Here is a 22,770-nt window from a genome sequence, read left to right on the forward strand (position 1 = left end):
ACAGCCAAATTATGGCAAAAAATATTAGTTGTTTAATTCAATTAAAATTTAAATTATTTTGGGAATCCAATTTAAATTGCGTGCGGATAACGTAAGTAATTGCCATTCGCTTACGAATGACAACGTACTATTAAACTATCGATATACTTTTGTTTAACCGGTGGCATTGATTAACAGTGTGGCAACGCTTAACATAAGTTACACTGAGCGCGATTTCTACTCGTTTTGTTGCGACGGGCAGACGCGGACACACATTAGCTTTAAAACATTTGCTGTGGTTGAAGCATCAACAAATAACAACATCACTAAGTGAATCAGCGACGATTGTTAATAATTGCCACTCAGGCGCACAGTGCTACAAAAACAAACAATTTAATTCATGGTGCGTCATTCTGTGTGAAAAAATATAATACATATATAATACAACGTAGCACCACGAGCACTCATCGATTTTTAGCCGAAATATTAAAGCTAAATCAAGAGAAAAGTTGAAAGTAAGTTGGCCTAAATTTTCTATGGTAAATGGTGTTGTTGTTGTTGTCTGTTGGGTTACAACAAATATATACGTATGTGTGTAATATGTACAAAACGACGCAGTGCCGCGGCTGCTGCTTCTCCCCTGCCAATTGGCGATGACGTTGACGCGCTGCCCGTGACGTGAGCAATTCTCCTATTTCTTTCCCTCTCTCAAGCTGTGACCGTGCTCGTTTTTTTTTTAGCAAATTAGCACTCGATTTTGATTTGTTCTTCATGCGTTCCATATCCGTCTTTCTGGATTGGTTTTTCTACCAAAGCTCAGATGTTTACATAACAATGCTGTTCAGGTCCCAGATATTTGATGCACTCGCACAACAGCTGCTGCTGCTGCTGCGCCATCGATTTGTGCTACAACCGGCGTGGCGTCGCCAATTCCATTCTTTCCTCTCCCCCCGTTAATCCTTACGATGGGTCGTCGCCACGTCATTCTCTCGACATCGTATGACTTTTATGGGTTTGTTGTGGCACATGCAACGCGCAACGCAGCTCTCTCTTATTTATTTTATATTTCGCTCTTTGTCCCTCTCTCTCTACTACTAATCGTTCTGACCTTTTCTCTCAAGTGTAGCACCTCTGTTAGCGAACTTTGTGCTCTGATCGTACGATTTAAAGTTGGCACCGTCACTGTTGGTTGGCATTGCAAAAATTAAAAAAGTATATCTATATATACAAAAAAAAAAAAAAAAAAAACAACAAATTTAATAATAACCAGCGCAATGCCCATTATTACTCATGCTTGACGCTGACGTCGCTGCCAGCTGCGCTCATGCTCCACTTTCCCAAGCGACCGTTCGTTTTTTTTACCGTTGCCTAATTTTGACTCTAGTCTCAAAGCTATGAATGTACATACCAAAACGCACCAAAAAGAAACGGTAGTGGGAGAAGCAGAGCATAGTAAGAGAGAGAGGGAGAGAGAGAGAGCGCGTTTGATCGTGGCGTACGCATATGAAGCCCACGCACAGTTAGTCAGCTGTTTTCGTTACTCAATGAAACCGTTTATCGACATTCATGAGTGGGGGTGCCTTATATATGTATGTGTGTGTGAGTATTTGTTTGTAGTGGACTTATTTCTCAGTGGGATCAAACATTTCAAATTGAAATTTCGGCGAGAATTCGCGCATTGAAGTAGTTCGATTAGCTGCTTATCAAGCAACTATGCCAGCAGGTGGTGTTAATTGCACAAATAGTTGTTTAATATAACTCTTTATCTATATTTCGACGCAGTCTGTTCAAGTGTGATAGTTTTCAGGCGAAACATAAGTTTAATTGGATTTTAATTAAATTATACACGCAATATATGCATATTGAGTAAGTTGTGCTGTTTCACGGGTCAAATTCCAACTTAATTTTTATTTTTGGGCAAATTATTGAATTGCGATAATGGTTGGGAGCCAACTGTGAGGTTATCAATGCAACGCATATGTAATACAGAACATGGTATATTTTTGCTCTATATGTAGAGCAAGGCAAGCAGCTTATCAATGAATAACAGCGTTCCTAACTTATGTTAACGTGGATTCTACGTGTCAACTGTACTTTAAAGTCAGACTGACGAACGAAAATTCCCAGAAAACGTACAGCGAAAACATAAAGTTAATTTTTTGCCTCTTGGCCTTTCCACATGACTTTTTTTTTTTTTGGCAGAGAAAGAGAGAAACGCGAGCCACGTACATTAACCCCGTATTCGAGCTCGGCTTAGAGACGTTTCAGATGACGAAGTGAATTATCGTTGTTTGTCGGGGAATTTTGCGAGGTTCGCTTTTTTCAAAGTATTATGTAGAGTAATTTATTTAGTATACACAATGTATAGATCCGTCTCTGTTATCGCTCTGCTTATCATCGAGCTCGTGCTTGTATCAATATACTATGTATGTATGTATATACATATGTATATATATTACACTATATGGATGTACATATATATTCCTGGTAACTGCTATTTAATCTGTGTACTTAGTTCACTTCGTCATTCGGGAACTCATTAAGTTATGTGTACAGAGTGCAACGGAAACATGTTTCAAAAAGATAATGGAAAAGAAATGTTAAGATTAGACAGAACAGGTAGCTACCTCGCAGGCGGTTAATTTTATCAGTGCTGACTATGCCGTCTACCCATCTGCCGATGCGGTTTGCATTCTTCTTCATTTACCACGTACCCATGTACTCGTTTTTCTCTTCGTATTTTGTTTACGTTTTGAGTCATGCACACACTGACAGGCCATACATATATGTGTGTATGTACATACATATGCAAACGCGTTTGTGCCTGTGTGTGTATTCGCCGATCGTATGATTGTAGCTGACGTTCGCATGTGACGTCACGTGATGAGCGAAATATTGCCGCAGCTGCTCTTAAACCGCGTTACGATTCTTCTGGCTGCCTGGCAACCATTTATTATCAAGTGTTTTTTGATTTTGTTTTTTTGGAGTCTTTATTTCACCATTTCTTCTAGCAAAAATAATGATTACATCAGTGGCATATATCCAGTTTTGTGTAAAACTAACTTGAACTTGAACGAACAGGCAACGTGAGAATTCGCAGGTTCAAAGCCGGTTTTGCATGTGCCCAATTGGATGAGTCAGCTGTGGTAGTATAACCCGCAACACCGGCGTCAGCAGCCTTGATCGGAATACCCTGAACACATAGTAAATTTTGGTCTCCGGGCCAATATTTTGTATTCCTATTAACCTTATCGTCGCTACACGATAAGAAATGTTTAGGTTCTCGCATATATGTATGTATGTATACAAAAAAAAGAAAAAGCTTTGACGTAATATGGCTCGTGAAGGCCAGGCAGCGTTCTAAGCAAACTACATAAATATTTTATGAGCACACAGCATTGGATAAATTTAAAAATTTGTAGAAAAGCACGCAACAAACAGCTGATTGTGGAGAGCAGCGCGTGTGTTCGCGAGAGACAGGGAAGAGAGAGGGAGAGCGATCTAAGGTAATAGTTTCTTTACGCTCACAGAGGGCTCACGTGCATTATTGGACTTTAATTAATAAATTGTGTGTTTATATGTATTGATTGAATATAAATATACTTATACATGTTCGTTGCTTTATCATCGAACTTGACAATAACGGTGTTTGTTCAACTGCTGTTTGCTTCAAGTTTTACTTTCTATTTTATTCACTCGTAATGAACTTGTCATCGTCAAGCAGAGAGAGAGAGCGGATTCTCTCTCTCTCTCTCTCTCTCTCTCTCTCACTCTCTCTTTATACTACCTATGATGAACGCTGAATACGTGCCAGAATGTGTTGTTGTTTTTGAACATTCTTCACCTTCTGCTTTTTTTTTTTTTTTTACTTTTTATTATTATTGCTTTACTGCATTGTGTTTTGTATCAAAACGCGCGTGGCAAAACGAAACGAATGTCAATTAAAGCGAATTGATTTGTCCATGGCATCCGGCAGTAATTTAATGAAAATGTCACGTGTCGCATCCGCCACAGCCAGCAAGAAGAAGAGCGAGCATCAGTGCCACAAATGAGTTTACATCAGATTACAGACGCGTTTTTATCTGTGCGTGTTAATTTATTTATGTATACACTTGTTCTCTCTAATTGCAGATTTTCAACAACAAGAACAACAACAACGAAGAGCTCTTTCTATTTTAGTGTGTACAAGTTTTTAGAGTAAAATCAGGAAAACTGCCGCGACCGCTGCAACAGAGACGCTGCGATGGCAACTTCATCGGTAATAGCCAATAACACTAACAACACAATTAACGCCGGCGCAACTGCCTCAGCTGCCGCAGCTGCTGCCAGCGCCGTTGTGGTCACATCGACGTTAAGCACTCGCAAGCGCACCTACGAGACAGCCATTACTATGCCCGCTATGGACGCCAAAGAACTGACGACAATGCAACGCACAAGCACAGCCACGCCCCCCCCGGCTAAGGCGAGTACTCCTAGCCCTAGCCCGGATAAGGCGGTAATTGTGGACATGGCAGAGCCACATGCAGCGACTACATTGCGCGACATCACGCGCACAATCTCACAGAGCGATGCGGATGATAGCGTCGAGGCCACCGCACCGGATGACACCTTGCCCGCCTGCTCCACGACGGCGGCATCCGAGGATTATCTCAATGGCAGCACTGGAGTCAAGCGCAAATATGTTCCGCCCACAACTCCACCACTTCTGCTGCCGTCCCCACCACCAATGTTACTGTCCACACCGACTCCAACTCCGTTGACGTCCTCAACAATGGCCGCATCCTCCACCCACCAATCTCTCAACAGCAGCGGATTTGCAGATCTAGCGGTAAGTGTGGAAGCGAGATAGCTACCGAAATGTTTTGTCTTTCACAAGGTCATCTCATTGAAGATTGCATCATCAGTGGAGACTGTAAACAGAAAATCGCAGTTTGGAATCATTTCTATAAAAATACATCTTTGTTCTATTTTATCTTGCCATTTTCAAAGAAAATGAAAGGGGAAAAACAATTGTTGATGCTCAATAACCGGGAAATAGCTTGCATTGTTATATGTTTAGATTGGCTATTATTATGATTGATTATGGATAGAAGACTTTTATAAGTGTTAGATAACTTGTGGTCGGTTACTAGTTCATACAAACATCCATTCATTACTCATCGAGGAAATACGAATATACAAGTGTACATATATCTATATGTTTATAACTATTTTAACCTATTTATTTTTTATGCATATATATCTTTAATTTAATTTCCTCGTGCCAATGATTAGTCGAGCGTGAAATGATTTCGATACAAATACACATATTTATTAGTGTATTCATATACTTAGACACATATTTATAAGTATCCGTATGTATGTACATTTGTATGTGTGCATGTCGAATGTGTGTGTGTTTTTTTTTTTAATTAATGTTTTTTTTTTTTGTTTTTTTTAATTTCGCTTGACACAAGTTATTAACTTTTTAATGAGCTACATTCGTGTCAAATGTTTGTTTAGGAGGTCTTTTTTTTGTAATTTGCATTTACACAATATTTTTTTTTATATTTAGCTTTTAGCCTTTAAAAATAAATTAAAGTAAACCAGGGCTGCACACCCACAAAGAGCAAATTGACTCCATTTCTGGGTTAAGGCTTGGCTCGTGAGACTCCACAAATTGAGCAATTAAGCTTGAACTTGTTAAAAATAGCTGAACCAGGGCTGCAAACTTCAAGGCTGTGAACCAGCATCCTGCCCTAAGGCATTATTCATTATTGATATTCATTTCTTCTAACTAACGGTTCAGCTTGACTTCCAACATGCTGTCTGTATTTTGACTTTGAATCAGTTTAGCTGTAAGTACTGTTAGTTCGTTTATCGTTTAAATTTCATTATATTTTCTGCAACATGTCCATTTATAGACAAGTGATCTGATTTTGATTCTTTATTTTTTGGCAATCAGTTTGGCTGCGCTGCTGCGAATTTAATTGACGACACTTTGATTGGCTGTTCGCGCTCACCATTAACTGAGGTCGATATCATACGATATCGCCTGATGTTGCTGAGAGCAGCGCCTTGTGTCAAGTCGTGCCAAGTCGTGTGAGGCTAGTGCCAGGCATTTTTCCTATGTAAATATAGAGGTGCACACATACACATGCATACGTGTGTATAATCATCGTCATATTTATGCGTTCGTTCAATTTGAGTCAATTGAAATTTGTGGTCAGGTTTCCATCTCTCGGCCGTCCTTCCGTCCGCTTTATTGTTGACAATTGACAATTGTATTGATTTGGAAGCAGTTGCCGCCAATTAATTGAAAGCCGCTGCGCAATTGAATCGGCCAATCGGAATCCTCGACAGCTAGTCGCAGTGAGCCGAGCGTTTGTTGTGGCTGCCTGGGTTGGCAATGTGGGAGCAGTTACCGCCTGGAGCTCTCAGTTAGACAGCTGTAAGCAAGCCAAGCAGATCGTATTTTCACTGTGATACGACAGCTATAAACATATATATATATATATATTTATACATATATTCGATACAAGTATATACAACCATAAAAAAAATTTTAAAAAATACAAAGAAAATTCTTTAAAATGTCCGATCAGGAAGAGGCACCGGTGTCGCCACCGATATTTGAGTACAAAATGTTACCGCTGCACATGGACTTTAAGGAGTTTGTAAGGTCTTGAAAAGCTGTTAAAGATTTGCTTGACTAAGTACGATTTTTCGCTTTTCTTTCTCTTCGACAGACAATTTGCAAGCCAGCGCCCTTCTCCTCCGATGAGGAAGCTATATTGGAACGCGAACGTTGCGATTATACTCAGCGGATCACCTATCAGATGGCCCGCTCCGGCAAGACGAATCGTCGGGTACGCGTGTATGCGGATGGCATCTACGATCTGTTCCATCAGGGCCACGCCAGGCAGCTAATGCAGGCCAAAAACATCTTTCCCAACGTCTATTTGATTGTGGGCGTTTGCAATGATGAGCTCACGCATCGCATGAAGGGACGCACTGTAATGAATGGCTTCGAGCGTTATGAGGGAGTGCGTCATTGTCGTTACGTTGATGAGGTAAGTGCTACAGGGACGACCTAAATTGCCGAATTCTCTCATACTCAAGTCCTTTCCATTAATTTGCAGGTTGTTCAGAATGCCCCATGGACCCTATCCGATGAGTTCATTGCGGAAAATAAAATTGACTTTGTGGCTCACGATGACATTCCCTATGTACATGATGGCCTGGATGACATTTATGGTCCGCTGAAGGCACGTGGCATGTTCGTCGCCACGGAGCGTACCGAGGGCGTATCCACTTCGGACATAGTGGCGCGCATTGTTAAGGACTATGATTTGTATGTGCGTCGCAATCTCGCACGTGGGTATTCTGCCAAGGAGCTTAACGTTTCCTTTTTGTCCGAGAAGAAATTCCGTTTGCAAAACAAAATGGATGAGCTAAAGTCGCGTGGAAAACGCGAATTGACCAAAGTCAAGGGCGACATTATCACCAAATGGGAGGAAAAATCCCGCGAATTCATCGACACGTTTTTACTGCTTTTTGGTCGGGAGCGTCTGAATCATTTGTGGAACGAGTCAAAGGGCAAACTCATCCAAGCACTCAGCCCGCCTGGCAGTCCATCCGGCTCGGTAAATGGCGATGATTTGGACGATGGCAATGATTCCGATGAGTATTTGGAACTGCCCGCCGAGTACAGCGGAGGCAGCACAAATTCCCTGAATGGCAACAGCCAGAAGCGTTCCTCGCTGGCCAGGCCTAGCTATCAGAGCCGCTCGGCGGTTGCTTCCTCGCCGGAGGATTACGATGACGACGACGACGATGACGATGATGCCGTGTACGATGCGGAATTCGTAGAGCGGCGCAGCAACTGATTGAATTAGCTAGTTGTAGTGGGAATGCGTTGCAAGCAACTATATATTTTAGATTTCAGATTTGGCTAGTTTCACTTTCACTATCTATTGAAGCTATTGTATATTTATTAAATTGTTCTTTCGTGTGATTAACTCGTGTGGCATTTCATTTCCCACACAACACAAACTGTCGCAATATGCTTTAGGTGTACTAAACTAAGTGGTATTCTGTCGTCGTGTTAGCTTTAGTTGCACCTGCACCTGCACCTGTTTACCCTTAAGACTATCCTGTAGCCAATTTTTAGCCAAAAGAGAAATGGAAACGAATAGGAAGAGAGAAGCAGCAAACATTTTGCGAAGAGAGAAATGCTGTGTAGCAAAGGGATAAGAAAAGAAAATCCAATACAAGACTCATTTTATAGTATGAAGCCTTAAATGAATTTTTGCGTCAAAGGATAAATGAAAACTATTTAGAATTATTTATATTAAATTATTTCGCGTAATACCTTAACTATAAGTCGAACACACAACACCAATATGAATACAATACAAAATAAAATACATACATATATACAAAATGGAAAAAATACACATTCTAAGAAAACAAAAGAAATAAAAACTAGATGCAAAAATAAGTTTTGCAGAACATCAAATATAAAATAAACAAAATGCTTTGTTGAATATTTTTTGGAGAAATAAAATGAAATTGAAAGCAACGCAACATTTCCGATGCATTTTCTTGAAATATGGGGGAATAATTTTCAGATATTTGCCATGCTCATCTTTATTGATTATATATTGTTACATATATTAATGCGAAATACATATGATATAATTAAATTATAAAGGTTTGTATGGTTTAGAAAATAGTTATTTGTAATAACATTGAAATAGTCTTGCGATCTTGACGCTGTTAACAAAAAATTTCTTATGACAAATGTATTATGAGTGTTGAATTAATAACGTTACGGATATATTTGGGCCCAACCTACGGGGCTCTGTTCATGCCTACGGCAAAGAGCGGTACCATTTTCTTGCCCTTCGCCTTTTTCTGTTGCTTCTTGCTGGCTACAGCATCTACTGCAGTAGTATTCGGCCTGCCTGCACGCTGTTGATGCTTCTGTTGACCCAATGCACCCACAAGCAACTCTCCCAGGGCCCAGGGACCTACAGCACGCAGTTCATGATCCTCTTCCGAAGTCACACGACTGGCTATAGTTGATTGAATTACTGGCGGTGCCGGTGCAGCACGACCCCATGCGCCCACCTGAAACTCTGGAGCACTCTGACGCAAGCCTGCAGAGCCGCCAGGCGAGGCTGCTCCAATGGTAGGCCACAATTCTTGCTTGGGACTGGCAGCCACGCTTGAGTAACGAGGACTGGTCGTAGCCTGGGCAATAGTAATGGGCGCAGCACCGCGTGGTACAGGCAAATCCTCCTCGAAACCACACTGCAAAAGTAATTGAAATATTAGGTTTGTGTTTATACTGGTAGATATATAACTAATTACGCACAGTTGGAAATTCATGAGTGGAGTTCAGATTTAAATTGGCTGAACTGGCAATAAGTTTGCCCATCTGCCGGTCATTTATCTCATTGATTTGTTGCTCACGTTTTCGTTCTTCACGCTCGCGACGCTGACGCTCCTTCTTGCGATGTAATATATCATCTAGAGAATCGAAGAATGAAATGAATCTCTTTGCATACATATCTCTCCTCCCCACTTACCTTTGAATAACTTGAGTATGCTGGCCGATATAATTGGAGGCTGCAGCTCCACTTCGACCACAGCGAATTGACAGGTCAAAGGCAAATGACCCAAGCAAGTGAATTTGCGGCGATGTTCCTCGTCCATGGAGTGATACTCCTTTTGTATGATCTGTGCATTGATGAGCACTGGAGCTAGATCCAAGCTGCCATAGCATGCCTGCAGCATCTTCACATTCAATGGATGCAAGTAGATGTTTTGTCCATCATTCGATTGATAGAAATAATAATATTTAGTGCAATTGTTGATGTTGGAGCTGCTGCTGCTGCTCGCTTCGCCCAAGGATGAGACGGAAGCTTCGTCTAGTTTCTCAATATCAATATCTGGAGTTTTAGCTTGCACTTGCTCTTCTTCCACAGCCTGTATGATGGATTGCTGCTCCTCAGGCTCCAAGCCAAGTTTTTCGCAACGTTCATTCAGTGTTAGCAGCGCCTGCTGGATAAAAATATCTTCTGGACAGGATACATCGGACTCAGCCGATAGCTCGCGACGTTCGCGCTCAATAATAGCCGCAATGTCAGAACGCTTGGCAATTAAAAACTTCGAGAAATGTTTGGCCTCATTTTCTGCGCTGAGCAAAGGAAAGCGTTCGTGTGGCTCTAGAGCTGAGTCGGCTGCGCCTGCATAGCGCTCAATGTACATTGAACCTTTGCGTCGACGCATCAAATGAAAGCTGATAGTATCGTTCACATTCATAGCATGCTGCTGCTGGATGGTGCAGCTCTTCAAATCTGCTGCATGGATGGCATCATAACAGATAGGACACTTGCGCCAAGTCTTATCGCTCAACGAGAGATAATGGAGCAGACAGGGCCAGCAGTAGGCGTGGCCACAGCGAGTCAGCTTGGCGGCCACCGGCGGATAGAGGCAAATGGGACACTGCGGCTCCTCGGTGGTATGTATATTGATCTGCTCGATAAGATTCCAATCGATCAACGTGTCCGGCGAGCCATTCACCTGCGCCTTGGCGCTGCTGCGTATAACAAACTGAAAGTTGGCCTGCAAAAATTGCTCCTTGTTGTAACGTGGCTGGCGACGAGTCGACACCACGCCATGTCCACTGGCATGCCAGTCGGATGTACTCGACGACTCGCGCGGAACGCAATGAAAATTCAGCAGATGGTTCAGATTCTGCTTCTTGCTGCCGTGCGCATACACAGAATTTAACTCATAGTCAAGATCACTACGAATGTAGCCGGCGCCAGCAGATGCTAATCCGGCGCCGCCATAAGTGTTATCCGGACCGGTGCATGCAATGCCATCCCCGTTGTCAAAGCCGAAATTGTTGCTGTTGTTGCCACCGCTTCCGCCGCCACGAGCACGTGGACGCTTGTCCACATTGGCGCGTAGTTTTCCCGGCTGCTGTTGCTGTTGTTTGGTGCCGCGTTGTTGCTGCTCGTTGCGTGGTGTAGGAAGCTGTTCGCGACGTCGAGAATTGCGTGTTTTGTTGACATATAAGTCTGCACAAAAAGAAAAACAAATCAGAGCTCTAGTGACTACTCATATATAAAAAATGCCTAAATTCCAACTAGAGCTTTCCATCTCTATCTCTAATCAGAAAAGAAAAACAAATTCCCACACCAGATAACCAAAATGACATAAAAACAACTGCAGAATTCGATTTGCTCACCACTAGATTTTCGTTGTGCTTCAGCCGATGATTTATTTGCACGTTGTTGTGGTGCCTGCTTCTTGTTGTTGTTTTCCATTGTAATTGATATTATTGGCTGCGCTAAGGCCGCAGAGCTCGTTGAAGGAAGTATAGAAGAAAGCGGAAGATTGTGCGTTGACTGTGTGTTGCTGCCAATCGACAGCAATTTGCGTCTCGCGTTGACGTTCGTCTCCACAAGGAGTGCGTTGCGCGACAATTTTTCGTTGAGGATTCATTTTTACTGAGCCATGATTATTAACAAATATACCCAGAAATAATACTTGCGTAATATTTCCAAAAGGTTATGCGAGTGGTTTTCGGTTTAAGTCGATAATCGAAAGCGTTAAAAAGTACTAGATTCAGTACTTGTGCCTTCTTATTTATTGCTTCTCAATAACACTTTTTGCTTTTGCTGAATTTTTGCTGATTTGCCGTCCTTTTCTAAAATTGTCTTTGTTGATGGTATTGGTGTGTGATTGCTGTCCAAAGGTGTGACGACTGCGGTTTTACGCTGCGTAAAATGTCGATCTTGTGGCTCAAATTTCAGTTGTCGAATGTGCAAGCACAGACTTAAAAGGACTCCAAAATGTTGGGGAATATTTTTGGTGTTGTGAAAGCAACTAATTTTGATATAAAAACCAAAAAATCCTCGGTTGGAAAAATCAGCATCCGTGCTGACCTATGAAAAACAGTGTGACTGCACACGTTTAAGTGTAAAATTACCATAAATATCTTAACAGACATGCGAATGGCAATTTAACTACCTCAAAATTCAAAGTAATTAAATAAACCATAACTTTATAATTTTATTTTAATATGGTATTTATCAATTTTATTTAACAATTTCTGCTAAATTATATTCGCGTTAAAAAATCTTATTATATTGCACCACAAGCATAGTTAAGTGCGCAGTTTTCGTTATTAGTGGACTATGTTTATGCATAAACAAATATCGATATTTTGTGATATCGATTCAAGCCACACAGTCGCCATTTTATTTTTGTTACTACTACAATTGAAGTCACCTAGGCTGTGTTGCTGCGAGAAAATTCACATTTTCATATTGATAAACAATAGAAATTGACAAAATAAATATAGCGTTTGAGCTAAACAAAACCCCCGAGCTCTTCTGTCTTTGTGCATTGGTCCTCAATAAGTTTGCGTTGCGTTTTTAAGGTTTTCCATTGGTGAGTAAAAGTTCATTGATAAAAGTACAGACATGCACGCATACATATGCAAAAATGTGTGTACTACATAGTGCAACGACAAAACACATTTCGTAGAAATCAGCGCCAGCAACCAATAACACCGACTCCAAGAAAGTTTTCTGTATTGGAATCATAGTTAATTAACAGCTTGGCCCAGCTATACAAAGTGCTTATCATCGCGTTTCATATTGATTGCAATTAAGTGGATCACTGGCAGCGCTATTGATTAATCCAGCCTGTACCTTCGGACATGTGTGTTACGTATGTGTGTCTGTATGTGACTCTATGTGAGTGTGTGTGGTATATTTAGGAATACGTTTCATACATATAAATGCATAAACACAACAGAAGTCTTAAAATATCTATTAGTTATAAGATTACACAGTATTTTAATATTTTAAGCCACGCGATCGAAATGTATTCGGACGATTGGCGCCATATGAATTGGTAGGGTAGCCACCATTCACATTGCCTGTGCTGTACGATGGCACAGCAGGCGGTTGCGGTGTTGAGGGGCCCCGATTTATGCCCAGACCATTGTTGCGTAGACTGGGCGCGACGTAGGGGCGCTGGCTAGTGGAAGCTCCAACTGCACCTACACCTTGAGTCGGTGCCGCTGGCTGTTGCGGCTGCGGCACATTTACTGGATAATTAGTGCCCTGCGGTTTCGGTCCAATAGGCGGCACAAGTGAATTAACCGTGGAGAAATTCGGCGGCTGCTGTGGCTGCGGCTGCGGCTGTGGTTGAGCTGGCGCTGCTGGCTGTATCTGCGTTCTCTTGGCTAAAGATGGTGCCAGGTAGGGATGATTTGCACCTCCGTTGGTGCCACTACTATTGCTCTGCGGTATATTGTAGCTGCGTCCCGATGGCGTTGTCACCTGTATGCTATTTGGAGGTGATGGCAGAGCGCATGGCTGTTGCGGTTGCTGTGGCTGCTGCGGCTTGGTGTAGTCATAACCGTTGGGTAGCACCTGGACATAGTTCTCAAAAAACTGGCTAACCGAATGCATGGGCGTCGAGTAGTTTACATTGATCAGAGATTCGCGTGTGCGATGTCGCTGGTCTGGCTGCTGATCCTGTTCCAGTTGCTGCGGTTGCTGCTGTTGGTGCTGCTGCTGCTGCTGCTGTTGCTGTTGCTGCTGCTGTTGTAGCTGCAATTGTTGTTGCTTTCTCACAGCCAACGCTTGCAGTCGCAATATATTCGCCTGTTTGATATGTGGTAGCAGCTCGGCATCGCCTTTAATCTTCTCCACGGTCGCCTCGTCACTGTCTTCTGCATCCTCTGCATGCTCGCTGGTTGCTTTTGTTGGTGGTGGAGGCGGTGGCGTTGTTGGTGTTGGTGGCGAGGCCTTTGTCGTGCTTTCTGTAGGCTTCGGCTCTCTTTTTATCTCTTTTTCGGACGGCGACGTAACCTTTTTCTTATTCACGAAGTCAAATAGATCGTCTATGTCTGGCACTTCGGGCAATCCACCATACGATTCGAAGTTATCGCGAAAGGCATTCGCCCACTCTTCGTTTTTGTGCAGCTCGGGATTGATGGCGAGCTTCTGTTGCCTACTGCTCGCCGCACTCGACTCTCCAAAGCCGCCTACATTCTTGATTACTGTGATCGTTTTGACGCGTGTGCCTTCCCTTGAATCAATATTTGTGGCTGCATAGCTTAAACTTAGATCTCTCTTTGCCGGCTGTGTGCGATCTAGGGACTTGGCGTCGGTGCTCTGTGGAGGATACTTAATGCTGATTATGGTTGTGCCCTGGGCGCCGACAAGCAATAGCAGCCCCAGTGCCGACATTGTCTAGAATAAAAGAATTAGTTACAAATATCATTAGAGTACTTAGTTCCTGAATCGCTATTATGGTTAGTAAGGCCATTGAGCGATTATTAAAGCCTAATCAGTATGTAGGAGATATATATACATAGCAATATTAGTCTAAATACGTGCTTTTTATAAAACCATAACAAACTTGGACTCTAATTAAATGAGATTTATGTTCAATCGTGTCTTACGTTTAGAATCTAAGTCATATGCTGGTATAGTCCGAATTTCGATGTATTTTTTTTTTATTATTATTATTTTTTTTTTTTTAGTGTTTTAGTTAAATTTGGTTTTAGTCACTGAATAAATCTGCTATAATTATAATTTGTGTGCTCTTATAAAATTTCGTTTCTTATAATCCAAAAATATTAAAATATATTCAGCAACTCCAAAAAGGATCTAGTATTTAGATGCTGGATAACTAATTTATGTTAACAGTCAGACTGTACTGTAAATACTAAAATATAAATATCTAAGATATCTTTCTAATAAAATTGCTAAAGATCGGAAGTATATATATATCTACCTTGGAGCTCTCTATTTTTATAATAAAAATAAATAAATATCGTATATTGATCATGTCTTAGTGTTAAGCTGCTCTTGGCTTTCTACATGCTTTAAGATTCCAATTTTGTTGTAGTCTAAATTTCAGCGTGGAAATGGATTAAAGTATATAATTGCCAATAAATGTAGCTGGAACCACAAATTTCGTAGAATTCAATGATCGGTGCTCAATAAAATAGACAACAGTAACACAAACCGATTTGCGTAATCAAATATGTTAGATAATAAGCTAAATAAATTCTTTAAAAGCACTTACGATCCAAAGTATTTATATTTGGCATATAAATACTGAAATTTACTCACTGGAAATTAAAAAGACTCATATGCTGTTAGGTATGTAAATAAAATCGCTTAATATCGAAAATATTTAAATTTGAGCTAATGTTAAGCTGCTGTTGTCGTTCTAATGGCATATCTTATATGATTAATAAAAAATTGCCGGAGTCCCAAAGTAATCGCGAAGACTTTGTTGCTGTAATCAGCTATGTTGCTCTGTCTATACTATAAATATATCTCAACTAGGGCAGATTATATTTAGAGTATTTTCAGTGCTTATATCACTCTGTCTATGCCATGCATCAAGTAGAGCTAATTGTATCTATTATTAGTATTAATATCACTCACAATTGCGATTTTCATTTCTTTTGAATGCTCAACACTCGATCAATGATCGGTGATCGGTGATCGATGATCGACAACGACGAGGACGACGGCGACGACGACGACAACAACGCGATCAAATGTTTGGTGTAACTGCGGCCCAGTTGGCGCAACAATGGCTTTTTATATAGCCAAGCGGAAGGAGTTGGCGTTAAGTTTCCTGTTAAAGTTTTCGCGTTAATCAGCTGCAACAAAAAGAAAAGAAAAGAAATGAAATCAAAAACAAACAAACAAATGTGGAGACAAATGAAACAGGCCACCAGCTCCAGCTCCAGCTCCTACTCCTGCTTATTTTTCTTTTATGTCGGTTGTTGTTGTTGTTGTTGTTGGCGACGGCGGTTTGGTTGTTGTCTACTTAGTTGCACATGTCAGTGCCACAAGCGGCGGCCGCAGCGCTGGCGGCATTTGCAACGCGTATTAAATTATAGCTGCATAATCGCTTTCCCATTTACGTTCAATCTGATCAACTGGTTTTTATTTTTGGTATAGTCAGTTTTAAATTCAACAGGTAATTGAGTGCATCTAATGAGGAAATTGAAACGTGAAACACTATCAATTAGCAATAGGGTCTGCTCAATACCAGTAGCATAGTTTCAGTTACATCTCCTTTCCTGCGGCGTGTGACCTTCATCGACGACTGGAAGGTCGCAGCTCTGTCTCTGTCTGTGTGTGTGTGAGCGACTAGCGCCAAATGCGAAAATCTTTCTAATTGTCATTCGAGACATAATCTATCGCTTCATTAGTGGCATTAGCGACGCAAACTGGTCGCTCTTATGCAATGCCCCAGACAGACAGTCGCCCGACTTGCCACAGTTTGTTGCACACAGTTCCAGCTCTGTTTGAGAATCTGGCTCGTGTTCAAATGTCAAAACGATTCAGATAACGCAAGAGATATTATTGATACAGCTATGATATAATTGATAATTGCGGGCAATACCTTACACTCAATATAAATGCCAAAGGTAATTAGAAAATCAACTAATAGGTAAGCTCTATATCCTGGATTAAGCTAAACACGTTTTGGATTTGATCGTTGATCGCTTAACAAATGTGCCTATTGCTTTATAGTTATAGCTTTCATATATAATGTATATATAGAAGATTTATATACATGTTTTTGTTTTCTGTTAGTATTAATCGACAGTTAATACTTGTACAATGCCCAAAAAAGAATAATCTTAATTCAGAAATGGAATATATAGACGCCCCTAATGGAATGTATACAAAAAATAATTTTTTTTAAATGATTGCTTACTCAAATAAATAATACAAATTTGTAGTATTTAGCTTGAAAAGATATAGTCAATGCCAATTTCATTTTATTAGTTTAGATATCTCAAAACTCTACATGTATGTTTTTTTTTTTAAACAATATATACAATATATATCTATGTATATGTATATATAATCATATGATCTTTGATTTTCGTTGAACGGCTTATTCAAAATTTTGGTAAGTTTTCTGGTCAAAAGTAGCTTAGAAGGCAATGCGGAGCAAATATCCAGATTTCTTCAGTTCCATTACAAAGTTTTACTCAGTAAACTTTATAAGTTCTATAATAGTTGCAAGGTAAATATGTTTTAAGCATGGTGCCAAATTTATTAAAATGAATTTGCATAATTGGAAAGAGTAGCTCTTAGCTTTTCAAACAATAAACTACTTAAGGGGCCAATAATAATCGCAATTTTTGACTTTATCTGATAATATTCTAGAAGAAAATGCAATATTTACTGATGAATTTATTATATAAATATTTATAATAAAATAAAAATCATCTTTAAATACTCATAGATAACATACGAATATACTGATTTTATTGCTGATGATACTGAACCTCAATGTTAACATCTGTGCGAGCCAATGGGATCCAACATATTATTTGCCTACAAGAAACATATACTCATACATTGAGCGATTAGAAAATAAATAGAAATGAATAAATAAAATATATAACTTACATACACCCTAAGTCTTTTCTGAAGCTCTTAAACTGCGTATCCATCTTCAATTATAATCTCATATATATAGTCTATGCAAATTGTTAGCGTATTCTCCATAAGCCTATGATTCTCATTTCAGATGATTGAAAAACCTGCTGGGACTCGGCTGGAAGCAACTGAAGTTAACGCAAATGAGGGATTCAACTACTTAGAAAGGCTGTGCCCGAAGCTTTTTAAATTAAACCACAAAATCAATAAAAAGAAACAAAACTGAAAATCTGAAAAACTATAAAAATAAATAGCAACAACAGGGTATAAAAAGAGAGTCTTGAATCAAGATGAGTGTCATTATACGTTTGCAAAATCTGCCGTGGACGGCAAATGCTCGAGATATACGAAATTTCTTCACGGGCCTCTCGATACCGGAGGGCGGTGTCCACATAATCGGTGGCGAAATGGGCGACGCATTCATCGCTTTCAGGTAGTTAGAAAAAAAAAAACACTCTGTTAATATCTCTCTCTCACTCAATCTGTTAAATGTAATCATATGTAGAAAGCAGAGTTGGTAAATCTGGCTAGAGGCAGAGATTGGGGCGCAGGTGGAAGCCAAGTCTCTTAACATAGTTCTGTTTGTTACGCATTTGACGAATGATATCCTTTAACTTTAAGCCTTTGCCCTTCTCTCTTTCTTTCTCTTCCTCTCTCTTCCGAACATCCAACAGCACCGACGAGGATGCTCGCTGCGCCATGCTCAAGGATCGCGAGAAGCTGATGGAGATTCAAGTGCGGCTGCTGCTCTCTTCGCGTGCCGAAATGCAAAAGGTCATCGAAACGGCGCGCAATGTGAGTGCAGCCGCTGTTGCCACGCCTACGCCCACGCCCATGCCGATGCCCACGCCTAAGCCAGTGGCGGCGTCGGTGGCAGCAGTAGCAATGCCGCCGGTGCCACAGCCGCCAATTATTGGTGGCCTGAACAGTTTTCTGCTTGGGCAGCAGCAGGGACAGCAGGGACAACAGCTCAAGCAGCAGCTTGCTTCGGTGGCTGCATCTGCGTCGGCCACGCCCTCATTTTTGGCATATCAACAGCAGGCAGGCATCTCATTAGCCGATGTCGGGGGCCTCAAGGCCGCCGTCGACAAGCCAGCAGCGGCCGATCTGGGGCTCTTTAGGCGCAGTCGAAGTCGTTCCAGTAGCTCCGATGATAGCGATCGCAGTCACGATCGTGGATTGCGCGATCGTGGACGCAAGCGTCGCTCGGAGCTGCGCAGCGATAGCAGCGAGCGTGAGCTTAAAGTTTTGCCAAAACCCCAAACGCTGTCCACAGGCGCTGTGTCCAATCTGTCGCCCTGGGCGTTGGGCGCCACAGTGCCACCGACAGCAGCAGCAACCATAGCAACTGCTGGTGCTGCAGCTGTGTCGCCCGGACTAAATGCTATGCCCGGTCTGCAGCAGCAGCTAGGCATGATGAATGTGCTGCCGCCCGTGCTGCAGAGCTATAGCACCACCAGCAATGTGACCACCAATAACTACAATCTCAATCTATCAGCTGCCACTCAGCAGCAACAGCAGCAGCAGCAATTGTTGCCACAGCAGCAGCTGGCCAAGCCACAGTCACAGCAGTTGCCACAGGAGCCGATAGCCTTTGCCAATGTCAATCCTTATGCTCAAATGTATCCGCAGCTATTCCAGCAGCAGCAACTGTTGCTGCAACAGCAGGCCGCAAAAAATGCTGCAGGCAATTCGCCAGGGCAGGCTGCCTCTGCAGCCGGTGGTGTTGGTGCTAGTGCTAGTGGTACTGGTGCTGGTGGCGGTGCAGCGGGCTCGTCTGCGCCCATAGTGATCGCCGAGACGTGCTACATCAAGATTAGCGGCATGTGTCCCAGCACCTCGTACAGTGATCTACGGAAATACTTTGCCGGCCTCTATATACCGCACAATGGCATCAAGATTGTTAGCGGACCGAATGGCACACGCACTGGCGTCGCCTACATTGAGTTCTCGCGCGTGTCCAGCGCCCAGAAGGCGCTGCTGCGCAACAATACGCTCTTCCGTGATCGCCTGGTGCAGATTGTGCCCATTTCTGATGAGGAATTCGAGCAGGTTGATGAGCGTTCTCATCGTGGCAACAGCAATAGTCACAGCAGCAGCAGTCCGGCTGAGCGTTCGACAGCTGCTCCGGGTACCTTGCCGCCAATCAGTGTCCTATACGTTGAGGACTTGCCCCAGCTAACCACCGAGCAGGACATAATGAAAATGTTCTCGGCGACCTACACCATTGTCGACATCCTGCTAGCGCCCAGTCCCAACAATCGGCGTGAGTTTGTGGCCTTTGTACTGTTTGCTCGCGAGAATGAGGCACGTTCCGCTCTCGAGGATACCTCTAGGCATTACATTGGCTTCCGTAAGTTACGCGTGCGCGCCAGCAGTCAGGCAGAGATGCAGAATGCTAGAGATAAGATGCGACGTGCTAGTGAACAGTTGCAGAAGGAGGAGCAACAGCAGCGTGAGGAAGCTGAGCGTGAGCAGGTGAGCAAACAACAACAACAGCAACAGCAACAACAGCTACTACTACAACAACAGCAACAACAACAGCTACTACAACAACAGCAACAACAACAACAGCAACAACAACAACATCAGCAGCAGCAGCTGCCTTCGCAGGAGCTTTTAATGGCCATGGCCAAATTTAATAACGACCCGCGTAGACGCAATCACGACCAACAACAACAACAACAGCAACAGCAACAGAGTACACACAACAACAACAACAACAATCATCACAATAATTTGCAACCGTTTGCCAACACTGCCATGCATAACGGTAATATGCCACCTTTTGCCTTTCAGCAGCAAAATAACGGTATGAACAATTATGGCAATGGCATGCATATGATGAATAACAACCACAACAACAATATGGGCCCCTTTGGCATGCTGCAGAACAATTTCAACAGCAATCATCCAATGCATCAGCAACATCAGCAGCAACAGCAACAACAACAACAACAACGCCGGCCGGAGGACGTCTTTGTGCGTGTTCACAACTGTGAATATGCAACGCGAATCAATGATTTGGGTGAGCTATTCGTATCGGAGAACTTGCGGATCGAGCACATTGAGATGCTGTTCAATGATCGCAATCAGAGCGCTGGCGAGTTTATTGTCGAGTTTGCTGATGCAGTTAATGCCAAAAGGGCCATCAGAGAATTTCACAATCGTCGCTTCCGTGGACGCGGGCTGCGTCTGACGTCCATAACGCCGCAAGAAATTGCGGATCGCATGAATAAACCGTTTATGGACTATTTGCCAGGCGGCAATGGACCCAGACAGCTGGATCCAGTTGCGCCCTTGTCGCCGCCCATGCAACAGCAGCAACCGCAACAATCAAGACGTCGTGGTCCAAGTCGTTTTGATGATGCCAGCAATTGCCAACCACAACAACAACAACAACAGTCGCAGCAGCAGCCGGATAGCGATGACAGCAGCAATGTAAAGCAACATTTTAATCCCTTTGCTGTGCGCGGTGGCCCAGAGCTGGGTAGCAATGAAGTACCTGTTAGTCCGCCTATCATTGCACCCGCCATCAATGCCAACAATGGAAGCAGCGAGCCAGAAGAGAATGGCATACCAGATAAGTTCAATCGTGCGGGCTGCGTCGTGGCCATGCGTAATGTGCCTTTCAAGGCGGATCTTAAGGATATTCTGCGCTTCTTCAGTGACTACAAGCTCAGTCCGGATGATATTATACGGCGTTTCAATGACGAGGGTAAGCCCACAGGAGATGCACGCGTTGCTTTCGAATCGCCGGCGGAAGCGCGTTCAGCTTTTGAGTCGCGTCGGCGTAAGCAAATCTTCAATCGTACAGTTTACTTAGATATTATTTAAAGCCAAGGTTCAGGCACTAAAATCGAATACAATTTGTAAATAGTTAAGATTAAGTTAGACTTAGAGAACAGGGTCAGTGAGGGTTTATACCGTCAAGTAGCAGAGTACCGCCAAAGCTGTTAAATACATATATCAATATTATTATTATGTAAAATGTACATCAATCAGTTCTTCAATAAATTACTATACAAAAGAAGCGCATACAAATTTATCCTTAAGCATAATTCTGGAGCTGGATGACCTGCGACTTTTTCAGCGACTCACGGCACAGCGGACACTCATCGCGTTCCTCCAGCCAGTCGAGTATACAGATCCAGCAGAAGAGGTGGCCACAAGGTGTTAGACTGGCATTTTGCCTTGGCTCCAGGCAGAGGATGCACTGCGGCACATTCGCCGTCAACTGCTTTGATTGTTTTTCTCGCTGTATAAATCCTTTGGCCGCCTGCTTGAGTGCCTCTAACTGCTGGCGCTTGTGTTCCTTCCATGCCTCCCAACCGCCAATGGCTAAGGAAACAGTGACTTGTAGGAATGTAATGATGCCCAAAATCTTGTAGCCATACAGCGAGAATTCTGGCTGCAGCCAGTGTCGGATGAGTACGTAATTTATGCCAGTGGTACGCTTGGACAGCTGGTACTTGCCGGCGTCCAAGTAAAAAAGGGACTTGTGCAGCGCCTTGATATAACTTGGCGACTGTCGCATGTACTGTATAAGCTTTTGCAGCTTCTTCTTAGCATCTGGTACAATTTCATCATGAGCAGCTATGTGCAGCTCCAGCTTTTGCAGCACACGCAGAAACAAAGCATCGCCGCCAAATTCCAGTATTATAGCAACCAATTGCAGCTAAAGGTAAGTTATGAATTAAGAGACAGCTAAAATGAAATATGTTGTACTGCTCACCAATCGACTGGGTATTTGCTTATAGTCTCCATCGACCTGTATAATGCCAGTATATTCCTCGCCTAGTGTTTGCAGATTGTTCAAAGAGGCAAACCCATGATAGCTCAACTGCGCTATCAATTGGCACAATTGATTATATTTGATCCAGTTGCGTGGTCCAGTCAATCTTAGTATATCGGATAAGTCCTCGGAGAGCTCATTTGCGTAACGTGCATCCTTTTGTACCGAACGTACAATTTCCGGTTGCCGTGCTCGGGCGTTACGAAAGTCCATTTGCTTTGGTAGCCACGATGTGTTTACATTATTTAAGCACTTGCAGCAATCTGCGACAGCAGTTCAAAGTTCGACACAGATAAGTAAACAAATGAGAGTTCTGATTTTCCATGCCTGAACCATTTATCGAAATAAATACGATTCCACAGTTGTTTTACAGCACTGCTGATCTCATTTGCACAGCTGAAATTATAAAAATATCGATACTTGATAATAAAATGTATCGCTGATATATCAGTATATGAACAAAGTAAACATCGCAAATATCGATAAGCTATC

At 42.4% G+C, this 22,770-nt stretch overlaps 5 protein-coding genes and 1 long non-coding RNA gene across 8 annotated transcripts; 2 read left to right on the forward strand and 4 right to left on the reverse strand.

Annotated features, from left to right (window-relative positions):
- Positions 1-211: 211 nt before the first annotated feature.
- On the forward strand, positions 212-7,979 carry LOC6582325 (choline-phosphate cytidylyltransferase A). Of its 2 annotated transcripts, XM_002007992.4 has the most exons (4): positions 212-494; positions 4,111-4,807; positions 6,708-7,031; positions 7,101-7,979. In XM_002007992.4, exons 2-4 carry the CDS (start codon positions 4,223-4,225, stop codon positions 7,845-7,847), a joined length of 1,656 nt encoding a protein of 551 aa, XP_002008028.3. In that variant the 5' UTR covers positions 212-494; positions 4,111-4,222; the 3' UTR covers positions 7,848-7,979. The 2 variants fall into 2 exon arrangements, with proteins under 2 accessions (XP_002008028.3, XP_015017876.1); XM_015162390.3 differs by lacking the exons at positions 212-494; positions 4,111-4,807 and adding an exon at positions 6,475-6,635.
- On the reverse strand, positions 357-1,707 carry LOC122757615. The gene is made up of 2 exons (XR_006357716.1): positions 1,247-1,707; positions 357-1,161 (listed from the first exon to the last, which is right to left on the reverse strand). It is a non-coding gene; the product is annotated as an uncharacterized LOC122757615 (long non-coding RNA).
- Positions 7,980-8,581: 602 nt separating the features above from the next.
- On the reverse strand, positions 8,582-11,958 carry LOC6582326 (RING finger protein 10). The gene is made up of 4 exons (XM_032731927.2): positions 11,225-11,958; positions 9,555-11,054; positions 9,341-9,495; positions 8,582-9,276 (listed from the first exon to the last, which is right to left on the reverse strand). Exons 1-4 carry the CDS (start codon positions 11,301-11,303, stop codon positions 8,815-8,817), a joined length of 2,196 nt encoding a protein of 731 aa, XP_032587818.1. The 5' UTR covers positions 11,304-11,958; the 3' UTR covers positions 8,582-8,814.
- Positions 11,959-12,201: 243 nt separating this feature from the next.
- LOC6582328 (alpha-protein kinase 1) lies at positions 12,202-21,516 on the forward strand. 2 transcript variants are annotated; one of them, XM_032731925.2, is made up of 4 exons: positions 12,202-12,432; positions 17,575-17,916; positions 18,158-19,961; positions 20,028-21,516. In XM_032731925.2, the coding sequence occupies exons 2-4, from the start codon at positions 17,774-17,776 to the stop codon at positions 21,318-21,320; spliced, it is 3,240 nt and encodes a 1,079-aa protein (XP_032587816.1). In that variant the 5' UTR covers positions 12,202-12,432; positions 17,575-17,773; the 3' UTR covers positions 21,321-21,516. The 2 variants fall into 2 exon arrangements, with proteins under 2 accessions (XP_032587816.1, XP_032587817.1); XM_032731926.2 differs by lacking the exon at positions 12,202-12,432 and adding an exon at positions 15,643-16,002.
- LOC6582327 (ATP-dependent helicase brm) lies at positions 12,757-15,548 on the reverse strand. Its single transcript, XM_044010280.1, has 3 exons — positions 15,459-15,548; positions 13,632-14,249; positions 12,757-13,529 (listed from the first exon to the last, which is right to left on the reverse strand). The coding sequence occupies exons 1-3, from the start codon at positions 15,471-15,473 to the stop codon at positions 12,843-12,845; spliced, it is 1,320 nt and encodes a 439-aa protein (XP_043866215.1). The 5' UTR covers positions 15,474-15,548; the 3' UTR covers positions 12,757-12,842.
- On the reverse strand, positions 21,438-22,681 carry LOC6582329 (peroxisome biogenesis factor 10). The gene is made up of 2 exons (XM_002007996.4): positions 22,219-22,681; positions 21,438-22,161 (listed from the first exon to the last, which is right to left on the reverse strand). The coding sequence occupies exons 1-2, from the start codon at positions 22,489-22,491 to the stop codon at positions 21,535-21,537; spliced, it is 900 nt and encodes a 299-aa protein (XP_002008032.1). The 5' UTR covers positions 22,492-22,681; the 3' UTR covers positions 21,438-21,534.
- Positions 22,682-22,770: the final 89 nt, after the last annotated feature.

This window comes from Drosophila mojavensis, unplaced genomic scaffold (genome assembly GCF_018153725.1).
Source record: "Drosophila mojavensis isolate 15081-1352.22 unplaced genomic scaffold, ASM1815372v1 contig_74, whole genome shotgun sequence".
Taxonomy (NCBI): domain Eukaryota; kingdom Metazoa; phylum Arthropoda; class Insecta; order Diptera; family Drosophilidae; genus Drosophila; species Drosophila mojavensis.

Coding starts and splice junctions, on each gene's coding strand:
- LOC6582325 (XM_002007992.4), top strand. CDS start 4,223: ATGGCAACTTCATCGGTAATAGCCAATAACACTAACAACACAATTAAC. Junction 4,808..6,707: donor GCGGATTTGCAGATCTAGCG/GTAAGTGTGGAA, acceptor TCTCTTCGACAG/ACAATTTGCAAGCCAGCGCC. Junction 7,032..7,100: donor ATTGTCGTTACGTTGATGAG/GTAAGTGCTACA, acceptor ATTAATTTGCAG/GTTGTTCAGAATGCCCCATG.
- LOC6582326 (XM_032731927.2), bottom strand. CDS start 11,303: ATGGAAAACAACAACAAGAAGCAGGCACCACAACAACGTGCAAATAAA. Junction 11,055..11,224: donor AGCACAACGAAAATCTAGTG/GTGAGCAAATCG, acceptor CTTTTTGTGCAG/ACTTATATGTCAACAAAACA. Junction 9,496..9,554: donor CATACTCAAGTTATTCAAAG/GTAAGTGGGGAG, acceptor TCGATTCTCTAG/ATGATATATTACATCGCAAG.
- LOC6582327 (XM_044010280.1), bottom strand. Junction 13,530..13,631: donor TATTGCGACTGCAAGCGTTG/GCTGTGAGAAAG, acceptor CAACTGGAACAG/GATCAGCAGCCAGACCAGCG.
- LOC6582328 (XM_032731925.2), top strand. CDS start 17,774: ATGAGTGTCATTATACGTTTGCAAAATCTGCCGTGGACGGCAAATGCT. Junction 17,917..18,157: donor GACGCATTCATCGCTTTCAG/GTAGTTAGAAAA, acceptor AACATCCAACAG/CACCGACGAGGATGCTCGCT. Junction 19,962..20,027: donor AGGAAGCTGAGCGTGAGCAG/GTGAGCAAACAA, acceptor CAACAACAACAG/CTACTACAACAACAGCAACA.
- LOC6582329 (XM_002007996.4), bottom strand. CDS start 22,491: ATGGACTTTCGTAACGCCCGAGCACGGCAACCGGAAATTGTACGTTCG. Junction 22,162..22,218: donor AGCAAATACCCAGTCGATTG/GTGAGCAGTACA, acceptor ACTTACCTTTAG/CTGCAATTGGTTGCTATAAT.